General features: G+C 42.6%; 1 protein-coding gene across 1 annotated transcript in view; it reads left to right on the top strand.

Moving 5' to 3' along the window:
• The first annotated feature begins 3,190 nt into the window (after window positions 1-3,190).
• Epm2a (EPM2A glucan phosphatase, laforin) overlaps window positions 3,191-12,599 on the top strand; it is a 113,453-nt gene continuing 104,044 nt past the window's right edge. Inside the window, exon 1 of the mRNA XM_032894979.1 lies at window positions 3,191-3,514. Within this exon, the coding sequence (XP_032750870.1) occupies window positions 3,214-3,514 (301 nt within the window). The 5' untranslated portion in view covers window positions 3,191-3,213. The remainder of the gene's footprint in view (window positions 3,515-12,599) is intronic.

The raw sequence follows: 12,599 nt of genomic DNA, 5'->3' as shown, positions 1-12,599 counted from the left end.
TTTTTTAAATCTGCGTTTCTGGTGCCAACACGACAAATCTACAAACTGGATGTGAAAGGTAGAAGCTTTAAGGTTGCCCCCCTAGACAAAAGTTTAGAGCAGAAGAAAGAAACTGGTCAGGCCCTGGAGCTGCAATTATACCAGCGGGTTCAGCAATTCTCTCCCAGGAACTAGCTGACCATAAAGTTAGATTAAAATCTTAAAGAACAATCTTGAGAAACAGGAAGCTTCTCCCAGGAACTGGCGGACCATAAAGTTAAACAATCTTGAGAAACAGGAAGCTCCTCCTTGTGATTTTTCACTGGTATTCTCGACATTTTTCAATGATGCCCTCCCTACCTCCTTGGGTTGTGGTTTCTTCCTTTAAATACCGCTTCTCCCAGCTACTCGGGGTCGAACTCCACTGCCCCTGCGTGGGATATGAGTCTCAACCCCAGTGCACTGGTTCCTATCAATAAACCTCGTCTTATTACAGCAAGGATGGTCTTATGTGAGTTCTTGGGGGGTGGTATCATCCTGAGACTTGAGTGAGGGTCTCCCTGCTCTGGGGGTCTTTCAGATGTGATAGTTCAAACCTGCAGTTCCAGAGCTTAGACAGCTGGGGCAGAGGGATCAGGAATTTAAGGGGAATTATCACACATACTGAGTTTGAATCCAGTCTGGCTATATGAGATGCCTATATATACGTGTGTAAGAGCATAAAACTTGGTTTCCTATGATTTAAAATCAAATCTCCCCTATTTATCAAAATAATTTGTACAGACTCATTGACAATTATAAAACTTCATCAGGGGCTTTTCTATGATTCCTAGGGATGAAATTGGTTATAGTAAATTCCAAGACATTCATTTTCTGTTAAAAGAAGAAAGGGAATACTATTTGAACAGACTTGGAAGACTGATGAGATTCCTTAGCTGGTCAAAGTGTTTGCTGTCAAAGTGTCAGGCTTGACTTCAGTCCCCAAGGCCCATATGGTGGAAGAGAATTGAACCCTAAAAATTCTACTCTGATTTACACACACACACACACACACACACACACACACATTTCATATAAAAATGTCCTACCAAAAATATACATTTCTCTCCATATTTAATTGTTAGCAAAATTGATGCCTTTTAGCACATGACTTCCCCCTCCCCTTTCTTCTTGTGGACTGTGCCCTTCTGTACCTCAGTTTCCTGGCATCTGAAAATAGGGATAACATTGTAGGTCTGTTGAGAGAGGCAAATGATAATCTAAGAAGAAAAACCTTGTCTGACTCATAATAAGTTCTCAGTGACTACTCCTATGGTTGATATAGCCAAATGCTTGACAAAGTTTGGTTGGGGCCTTGACACACGTTGCTTACTCCATAAATTCGGTATTAATTTTTTTGATTTGCTGCTTTCTTGGTACACAATGTGACCATCGAATTTTCACCTTAGATCCACGCCTTAAATCAAGGATCGCTTATTTTGTTTAGTGGCTGAGAAGGGCTCATTCTTCAATAGTTGAAGCATTTAGTTGACTCTTGTTCTCTCTTGCTCTCTTCCCCTCTTCCCCCTTTGTCCTTCTCTTCCCATTCCCCTCCCCCTCTCTCCCTCTCTCTTTGCCTTTCCCACTTAACTCCCCTCCCCATGCCATGAATAGATTCTATTCTATATTAAAAACAAAACAAAACAAAACAACAACAAGAACAACAAAGACACAAAGAACATTTCGTCTCTGTGTGATAAAAAAGAAGAAAAAGTGAAGCTCCTTCGAACCATCGTTGTTTTCTCTTTCCGACATTATTTCACTTGCTGAGCAGGAAGAATGCCATGTGAGAACCCCATGACACAGGCCACACCACACTCGAGTTAGAGCCTGCTGCCTGCAGAAACAAGTCACTGAGGTCCGAATTCCCACAAAGGCAGGTAGTCCTCTTTGCATGGCCCAGTGACCATTATCTTGAAGTTAGTCCGAGGATGTTTTGTAACACGGACTTAAAGAGACTTAAATTCGCCAGAATTTTTTTTTTTTTTTTTCATTTTAAGAGTGTTAAAGGGGCTGGAAAGATGGCTCAGCGGTTTTTTCAGGAGTCTGAAATTCCCAGCAACCACATGGTGGCTCATAACCATCTGTAATGGGATCTGACGCCCTCTTCTGGTGTGTCTGAAGACAGCGACAGTGTACTTATAAAATAAATCTTTTTACAAAAAGTGTTTAAGAGTGACATGTAGTATTTGTTTACTAACCGTTCTGTAAACCGAGTTTTGTGTATTTTAGTTTTTTTCTAGTTTTGTCTGACAGATTTTCTATACATGCATAAAATTCTGATTTTCTCCTACACCATCTTCCAAATATTGACAACTATGCTTGTGATTTTTAAATTCATTTTGGGGATGTGTATCTGGACACTTTTGGCGAAATAACGACTTAACCTAAAGTTTTAATATTTACAAGAAGCAAATTTTATTTTTGTTCTTGTTTTTTCCAAGAAGCAAATCTCTCTCTCTCTCTCTCTCTCTCTCTCTCTCTCTCTCTCTCTCTCTCACACACACACACACACACACACACACACCCTAGGAACCAAGGCAGGAGGATCTCAAAAGTCCGTGGCCAGTCTGGTTTCCACAGTGAGGAACTTGTATCTAAACTTTGTCTTCTCACCTCAAGGTTTTATCTTGTTTTGATCCTCAGATCTCAGATCAACTTCCATACGCTAAAAAGAGAAAGTCTTTGTTCTGTTGACCCCTCCCTCTAGGCCAGGGAAAGAACTCTTGTTTGATGAACTCCGGGTTTTTGCGTTTGGAGTGGAGGGTCTCTAAAGACCATTATTCATATGCGTTATCCCACTTTATAATCAGAGGCCTGTAGGGACTAACTGTTGGGGTGCTTGATTGAGGGTTACAGGTAAATCCGGGATCATCGCCAACCTCACTAAGGCTGGGGGCTCAGGCTACACGCTCTTTCTTCCTTCCTGACTTAGTACAAGAGATTTCAGATTTTTGGAAAGACGACTGGTCAATGTCGGGGTGTCACCTTCCTCTCTCCTAGCTCCAGTGTGGGTCCCAGCCTCTGGCGAGCCCCGAATGCCCGCCTCCCACGGCTGCAGCTCCGGGGCTCCTGGGAACTTAAAACCCGCGGCCGCGTGACCAGGCCACAAACACGCGGCGCCGCACGTGTCCGCGCGGTCCCGCAGCTCGCGTCGCCGCCGCTCGCCAGGTTCCCAGGACTCGAGTCACCGCCATGCTCTTCCGCTTCGGCGTGGTGGTGCCGCCCGCGGTGGCCGGCACTCGGCTGGAGCTGCTGCTCGCAGGATCGCGGCCCGAGTTGGGGCGCTGGGAGCCGCGCGGCGCCGTGCGTCTCAGGCCGGCGGGTACCGCGGCGGGCGCGGCCGCGCTGGCATTGCAGGAGCCGGGCCTGTGGCTCGCTGAGGTGGAGCTGGCTCCGGAGGAGGAGGCGGCCGATGGGGCGGAGCCGGGCCGCATTGACACGTTCTGGTACAAGTTCCTGCAGCGCGAGCCGGGAGGCGAGCTGCACTGGGAAGGTACAACGCACCCGGGCCTCGGGGCCCGCACCCCGCAGCTCCCCGTGCACCCCACAGTTGGCCTCCGCTCGCCCACTCCTATCTCGGTCCTACCCCGCTGCACCGCGATCCCTTAAGCCGCCCTGTGCCTGATCAAGACCCAGCCGGTGGTTCTGCCTAGGCTCTGCCCCAGGCCTCTCTGTAATCTTTAAAGTGGCCCATCCCAGATTACAAAGGACGGCTTACTGGAGGAAATTTTCTTTTAGATTTTTGAGACTGAATCAGTGGGAAATAGCTAGCTCTTCCCCCAGAGTCAGCTCACATAGGTAGAAGACAATTGAGACGAGACTCGATTTCTTAAAATATGTAAAGAGTAATAATATTGGTTGTAAAGAAGTAATACAAGTGAATGGCCAGGTGTGTTAGCACAAATCTGTGATCTCAGAATTTGGGAGGATGAGGCAGGAGATTGCTGGGAGTTCACAGTCAGCCTAGGCTACAGAGGGAGAACTTGTGTGAAAGATTATATTAAGAAGATATGAGTGAAAGCATTTCCACCGTACAACATCTAAACACATTGCCTGAATCCATGTGCGTATGTAATTGAACAAATATTGTACAATATATAATTTCGAATACGTATTATTCCCTTAACAATAATATTAATACAACTTCGGCTTATTTGCATATGGGTGTGCTTTACTTTTTAAGGGAAAAGTACTGTGCACCTGTTACAGTGCATTGCATTAAGGTTCCTTTTGGTTTTCGAGATTCGTGGATTGGATTCCAAGTGCAGAGTTTTCTTTCTAGCGTTTGGAAGTATTTCTGTACAATAGGTTTAAAGAAGCCACTTTACAGTTCAGTAAGGAATGCCTTGAAAAGTGGTACCCAAGTGTTCTCCGACCACATTGGGTGGATCGAGACAGCCTTTTCTGTGAAGGAAATGAGCACGGAAGAAAACGGAATCTGTGTGGATGGCTCAGTGGCTCTCCCAACCCCATGAAGGGAATGAGTCTCGAGAAGTTCATATGGGCAGAAAAACAGACCAGTACCAGTTTGTGGAAACCAAGAGTGCAGAATAAAAACAAAACAAAAAACAAAACAAAAAACCAAAACCAAAACCCAAGAGGAGCACACAGTTTCCTGGGATGTGTTTATCACCTTTGCTGGTCATTTTGGTCACTGCTGGGTTTCATGATCAGCTAGCATTTCACTATGTCAGATGTGAGAGGTGCCTGCCTTTCTCTGTCCTTCCTTTATAGTGCATTTCTCCTACTGCTACTGTGGTTTTTCTCCACTGTAAAATAACATCTGATAATTTTGATAACAGTGCATGATGTACGCGATCTTCCATTTCCAGGTTCCCTCCTTTATTAGCTTTCCTGATACCACAAAGTGCTGGTGCTTGGGTTGCTATTTCTTTCTGTTTTTTTATTGGATATTTTTTTATTTACATTTCAAATGTTATCCCCTTTCCCATTTTCCCGTCCATAAACCCCTATGCCATCCCCCTCCCTCTTCTTCTATGAGGGTGTTTCCCCACCCACCCATCCACCACTTCCTACCTCACCGTCCTAACATTTCCCTACACTGGAGGGAGAGAGTCCAGCCTTGGCGGGACGAAGGCCTTCTCCTCCCATTGGTGCCCACAAGGCCATCCTCTATGACATATGCAGCTGGAGCTATGGGTCTGACCATGTGTACTCTTTGGATGGTGGTTTAGTCACTGGGAGCTCCAGGGAGGTTGGTTGGTATTGTTCTTCCTATGGTAATGCAAACCCCTTCAGCTCCTTCAATCCTTTCTCTAACTCCTCCAATGGGGACCCTGTTCTCAGTTTGCATCTGTATTTGTCATGCTCTGGCAGAGCCTCTCAGGAGACAGCTATATCAGGCTCCTATCAGCATGTACCTTGGCATCAGCAATATTGTCTGGGTTTGGTGGCTGTATATATATGGGCTGGAACCCTAGGTAGGGCAGGATGTGAATGGGCCCTTCAGTCTCTGCTTCAAACTTTGTCTCCATATCTTCCCCTATGAATATTTTTGTTCCCCCTTCTAAGAAGAACTGAAGCATCTGCACTTGGTCGTTCTTCTTGAGCTTTATGTGGTCTGTGGATTGTATCTTGGGTAATCCGAGCGTTTGGGCTAATATCCACTTATCAATGAGTGCATACCATGTGTGTTTTTCTGTGATTGGGTTACCTCACTCAGGATGATACTTTCCAGTTCCATCCATTTGCCTATGAATTTCATAAAGGCATTGTTTTTGATAGCTGAGTAGTATTCCATTGTGTAGATGTACCATATTTTCTGTATACATTCCTCTGTTGAAGGGCATCTGGGTTCTTTCCAGTTTCTGGCTATTATAAATAAGGCTGCTATGAACATAGTGGAGCATGTGTCTTTGTTATATGTTGGGGCATCTTTTGGGTATGTGCCCAAGAGAGGTATAGTTGGGTCCTCAGGTAGTGCAATGTCCAATTTTCTGAGGAACCTTCAGACTGATTTCCAGAATGGTTGTACCAGTCTGCAATCCCACCAACAATGGAGGAGTGTTCCTCTTTCTCCACATCCTGCCAGCATCTACTGTCACCTGAGTTTTTGATCTTAGCCATTCTGACTGGTGTGAGGTGAAATCTCAGGGTTGTTTTGATTTGCATTTCTCTGATGACTAAGGATATTGAACATTTCTTTACGTGCTTCTCAGCCATTCGAAATTCCTCAGTTGAGAATTCTTTGTTTGGGTCTGTACCCCATTTTTTAATAGGGTTATTTGATTCTCTGGAGTCTAACTTCTTGAGTTCTTTGTACATATTGGATATTAGTCCTCTATCAGATGTAGAATTGATAAAGACCTTTTCCCAATCTGTTTGCCGTTTTGTCCTAATGACAGTGTCCTCTCCCTTACAGAAGCTTTGCACTTTTAAGAGGTCCCATTTGTTGATTCTTGATCTTAGAACATAAGATCTGTTCAGTTCAAGAAGTTTTCCCCAGTGCCCATGTGTTCAAGGTTCTTCCACACTTTTTCTTCGATTAGTTTGAGTGTATCTGGTTTTATATGGAGGTCCCTGATTCACTTGTACTTGAGCTTTGCACAGGGCCAATTTGCATTCTTCTACATGCTGACCTCCAGTTGAACCAGAGTCATATGTTGAAAATGCTATCTTTTTTTCCCCGATGAATGGTTTAGGTCCCTTATCAAAGATCAAGTAACCATAGGTGTGTGGGTCCATTTCTTGGTCTTCAATTCTATAGCATTGTTCTACCTGCCTGTCTCTGTACCAATACCAAATGGTTTTAATCACTATTGCTCTGTAATACAGCTTGAGGTCAGGGATGGTGATTCCCCAGAAGTTCTTTTATTGTTGAGGATAGTTTTTGCTATCCTGGGATGTTTGTTATTCCAAATGAATTTGCAAATTGCTCTTCCTAACTCTTTGAAGAATTGAGTTGGAATTTTGATGGAGATTGCATTGAATCTGTAGATGGCTTTTGGCAAGATGGCCATTTTTACTATATTAATCCTGCCAATCCATGAGCATGGAAGATCTTTCCATCTTCTGAGATCTTCCTCAATTTCTTTCTTCAGAGACTTGAAGTTCTTGTCATATAGATCTTTCACTTGCTTGGTTAGAGTTACACCGAGGTATTTTACATTATTTGTGACTATTGTGAAGGGTGTCATTTCCCCAATTTCTTTCTTAGCCTGTTTATCCTTTGAGTAGAGGAAGACTACTGATTTGTTTGAGTTAATTGTATATGCAGCCACTTTGCTGAAGTTGATTATCAGGCTTAGTAGTTCTCTGGTGGAACGTTTGGGGTCACTTAAGTATACTATCATATCATCTGAAATAGTGATATTTTGACTTCTTCCTTTCCAATTTGCATCCCTTTGACCTCCTTTTGCTATCTGATTGCTCTGACTAGGACTGTATTGAATAAGTAGGGAGAGAGTGGGCAGCCTTGTCTAGTCCCTAGATTTTAGTGGGATTGCTTCAAGTTCCTCTCCATTTAGTTTGATGTTGGCTACTGGTTTGCTGTATATTGCTTTTATTGTGTTTCAGTATGGGCTTTGAATTCCTGATCTTTCGAAGACTTTTAACATGAAGGGGTGTTGAATTTTGTTAAATGCTTTCTCAGCATCTAATGAGATGATCCTGTGTTTTTTTTTTTTCTTTGAGTTTGTGTATATAGTGGATTATGCCAATGGATTTCCATACATTGAACCAATCCTGCATCCCTGGGATGAAGCCTACTTGATCATGGTAGTTGATCGTTTTGAAGTGTTCTTGGGTTTGGTTTTTTTATTGTGTATTTTTGCATCGATATTCATAAGGGAAATTGGTCTGAAGTTCTCTTTCTTTTCTGGGTCTTTGTGTGGTTTAGGTGTAAGCGTAATTGTGGCTTACATAGAAGGAATTGGGTAGCGTTCCATCTGTTTCTACTTTGTGGAGTAATTTGAACAGTATTGGTATGAGGTCTTCTATGAAGGTCTGATAGAATTCTGCACTGAACCCATCTGGTCCTGGGCTTTGTTTTTTGGTTGAGAGACTTTTAATAACTGCTTCTATTTCTTTAGGTTGTTTAGATGGTTTATCTGATCCTGATTTAACTTTGGTTCCTGGTATCTGTCTAGAAATTTGTCCATTTCATCCAGGTTTTCCAGTTTTGTTGAATGTAGGCTTTTGTAGTAGGATCTGACGGTTTTTTAATTTCCTCAGATTCTGCTGTTATGTCTTCCTTTTCATTTCTGATTTTGCTAATTTGGATACCCTCTCTGTGCTCTCTGGTTAGTCTGGCTAAGGATTTACTTATATTGTTGATTTTCTCAAAGAACCGGCTTTTGGTTCTGTTGATTCTTTGTATAGTTCTCTTTGTTTCTACTTGGTTGATTTCAGCTCTGAGTTTGATTATTTCCTGCCCCCTACTCCTCTTAGGTGAATTTGCTTATTTTTGTTCTATAGCTTTTAGGTGTCAAGCTGCTGATATATGCTCTCTCCAGTTTCTTTTTGCAGGCATTCAGAACTATGAATTTTCTTCTTAGCACTGCTTTCATTATGTCCCATGTATTTGGGTATGTTGTGCCTTCATTTTCATTAAATTCTAAAACTTCTTTAAATTCTTTATTTCTTCCTTGACCAAGTTATCATTTAGTAGAGCATTGTTCAACTTTCATGTGAATGTGGGCTTTCTGTCGTTTTTGTTTTTATTGACAATCAGCTGTAGTTTGTGGTGATCTGATAGGACACACGGGATTATTTCTATTTTCCTGTATCTGTTGAAGCCTGTTTTGTGACCGATTATATGGACAATTTTGGAGAAGGAACCATGAGGTACTGAGAGGAAGGTATATTCTTTTGTTTTAGGTTGAAATGTTCTATAAATATTTGTTAAATCCATTTGGTCCATAACTTCTGTTAGTTTCTCTATGTCTCTATTTTGTTTCTGTTTCTGTGATCTGTCCTTTGCTGAGATTAGGATGTTGAAGTCTCCCACTATAGTGTGAGGTGCAGTGTGTGCTTTGAGCTTCTTTTACAAATGTTTCTTTTTAAAGGTTTCTTTTATGAATGTAGGTGCCATTGCGTTTGAAGCATAGATATTCAGGATGAGAGTTCATCTTGGTGGATTTTTCCTTTGATGAATATTAAGTTTTCTTTCTTATCTTTTTTGATAGCTTTTGGTTGAAAGTCGATTTTATTCCATATTAGAATGGCTACTCCAGCTTGTTTCTCGGGACCATTTTCTTGGAAAATTGTTTTCCAGCCTTTTACTCTGAGGTAGCGTCTGTCTTTGACACTGAGGTGTGTTTCCTGTATGCAGCAAACTGCTGGGTCCTCTTTACATATCCAGTTTGTTAATCTGTGTCTTTTTACTGGGGAATTGAGTCCATTGAGGTGGAATTATGTTTGTGTGGATCTCTTCTTTTGGGTTGGTTAAAATTAGATTGCTTTCTCGCTTTTTCTAGGGTTTAGTTTCTCTCTGTCTCTCTGTCTCTCTGTCTCTCTGTCTCTCTGTCTCTCTCTCTCTCTCTCTCTCTCTCTCTCTCTCTCTCATTTTCCATCTACTATCCTTTGTAAGGCTGAATTTGTAGAAAGATATTTTTGTAAATTTGGTTTTGTCATGGAATATCTTGGTTTCTCCATCTATGTTAATTGAGAGTTTTGCTGGATATAGTAGCCTGGGCTGGCATTTGTGTTCTCTTAGGGTCTCTGTGTCATCTGCCCAGGATCTTCTGGCTTTCATATTTTCTGGTGAGAAGGTTGATGTAATTCTGATAGGTCTGTCTTTATATGTTACTTGACCTTTTCCCCTTATTGTTTTTAATATTCTTTCTTTGTTTTCTGCATTTGGTGTTTTGACTATTATGTGATGGGAGGAATTTCTTTCCTGGTCCAATGTATTTTGAGTTCTATAGGTTTCTTGTATGTTTATGGGCATCTATTTAAGGTTAGGGAAGTTTTTTTTTTTCTTTTTGTATAATTTTGTTAAAGATATTTACTGGCCCTTTAAGAGACTTCATGCTCTTCTATACATATTATCCTTAGGTTTGATCTTCTTGTCGTTTTACTTTTCTTTGATGGTTGTGTCAATGTTTTCTATGGTATCTTTTACACCTGAGATTCTCTCTTCTATCTCTTGTATTCTGTTGGTGATACTTGCATCTATGACTCCTGATCCCTTCCCTAGGCTTTTCTATCTCCAGGGTTGTCTCCTTTTGTGATTTCTTTATTGTTTCTATTTCCATTTTTAGATCCTGGGTGGTTTTGGTCAATTCCTTCACCTGTTTGTGTTTTCCTGTAATTCTTTAAGGGATTTTTGTGTTTCCTTTTTAAGGGCTTCTACTTGTTTACATGTGTCATCCTGTATTTCTTTAAGGGAGTTATTTATGTCCTTCTTTAAGTCCTTTATCATCATCATAAAATGTGAAATTTAATCCAAATCTTGCTTTTCTGGTGTGTTTGGATATCCAGTATCTGCTTTGGTGGGAGAACTGGGCTCTGATGATGCCAAGTAGTCTTGGATTCTGTTGCTTAGGTTCCTGTGCTTGCCTCTTGCCATCTGGTTGTTGTGTGAGTTTCAAACTTTAAGGATAAAAGCCGCCTTAGGGAAACATCAGGTGACTAGGACTTCCCTATAAGCCTGAGGCCAGGGAGTTTCACAAGAATTTGCTGAGTAAATACCCTATTCAGGAAGTGTCCTAACCACAGTAAGGGTGGGAACCTACACACACACACACACACACACACACACACACACACACACCCCCCAGTACCAGAGATGTCTTCCCACCTAGGGCCTCCAATGAATTCAAAGGACAATAGGCGGCCAATGAATTCAAAAGGTAATAAGCCCTGCCAATGAGAAATACCCAACTCATGCTGTAACCTAAAGCCTATACCCTGAAAAAGTATAAAGAGCGTGGGCCTTTGTTCTTCGGGGTCGCCTCAGTCCCAATTACAGGGTCACCCTAGTGCACTGGATTATTAAACCTCTTGCTTATTGCATCGATCTCCGTCTCTGTGTCTCTGTGACTGGGACATCAAAAAAGTAGGTCTGGGGGTTGGGGATTTAGCTCAGTGGTAGAGCGCTTGCCTAGGAAGCGCAAGGCCCTGGGTTCGGTCCCCAGCTCCGAAAAAAAGAAGCAAAAAAAAAAAAAAAAAAAGTAGGTCTGGTGGGGGTTGCTTTTCAAGTCTTACAGTTTCTTGTGGTTGCTTGTCTTGCTGTCTCTGACAGCAGCTTGACCCTCCTGCAATCCTGTGTGTCAGAACTCCTGAAGACTGGCTTTCTCCCAGGGGGATCTGGGTACGGAGAGCTGTGTCACAGGGTCAGCTTCGGAAGCAGGCAAGGATCCTGTCCCAGACTGCTCCTAGGTTCCTGAGTCCTGAGGACTTCAGGCGGGTCCCGTGGAGCAGAAATGGTAGTCTTACCTTTGCTCTCAGGTATGTCAGAACTCCTGGAGACTGGCTTTCAGCTCTGACTGGGTTTCTATTTCTTTTCTTCTTCTTCTTTTTTTTTAAATAACTTGAGTATTTCTTATTAACATTTCGAGTGTTATTCCATTTCCCAGTTTCCGGGCCAACATCACCCTAACCTCTGCCCCTCCCCTTCTTAATGGGTGTTCCTCTCCCTATCCTCCCCCCATTGCCGCCCTCCCCCCAACAATCACGTTCACTGGGGGTTCAGTCTTAGCAGGACCAAGGGCTTCCCCTTCCACTGGTGATCTTACTAGGATATTCATTGCTACCTATGAGGTCAGAGTCCAGGGTCAGTCCATGTATAGTCTTTAGGTAGTGGGTTAGTCCCTGGAAGCTCTGTTTGCTTGGCATTGTTGTTCATATGGGGTCTCGAACCCCCTTCAAGCTCTTCCAGTTCTTTTCTCTGATTCCTTCAACGTGGGGGTCCTATTCTCAGTTCAGTGGTTTGCTGCTGGCATTCGCCTCTGTATTTGCTGTATTCTGGCTGTGTCTCTCAGGAGATCTACATCGCTCCCTTTTCGCCTGCACTTCTTTGCTTCATCCATCTTGTCTAATTGGGTGGCTATATATGTATGGGCCACATGTGGGGCAGGCTCTGAATGGGTGTTCCTTCTGCCTCTGTCCTAAACTTTGCCTCCCTATTCCCTGCCAAGGGTATTCTTGTTCCTCCTTTTAAAGAAGGAGTGAAGCATTCACATTTTGATCATCCGTCTTGAGTTTCATGTGTTCTAGGCATCTAGGGTAATTCAAGCATTTGGGCTAATAGCCACTTATCAATGAGTGCATACCATGTGTGTTTTTCAGTGATTGGGTTACCTCACTCAGGATGATACTTTCCAGTTCCAACCATTTGCCTATGAATTTCATAAAGGCATTGTTTTTGATAGCTGAGAAATATTCCATTGTGTAGATGTATCACATTTTCTGTATACATTCCTCTGTTGAAGGGCATCTGGGTTCTTTCCAGCTTCTGGCTATTATAAATAAGGCTGCTATGAACATAGTGGAGCACGTGTCTTTTTTATATGTTGGGGCATCTTTTGGGTATATGCCCAAGACAGGTATAGCTGGATCCTCAGGTAGTTCAATGTCCAATTTTCTGAGGAACCTCCAGACTGATTTTCAGAATG

This window comes from Rattus rattus, chromosome 2 (genome assembly GCF_011064425.1).
Source record: "Rattus rattus isolate New Zealand chromosome 2, Rrattus_CSIRO_v1, whole genome shotgun sequence".
Classification (NCBI taxonomy): Eukaryota; Metazoa; Chordata; class Mammalia; order Rodentia; family Muridae; genus Rattus; species Rattus rattus.
Note: the sequence above shows the minus strand (reverse complement) of the source record. Positions and strands in the feature narration are given on the sequence as shown.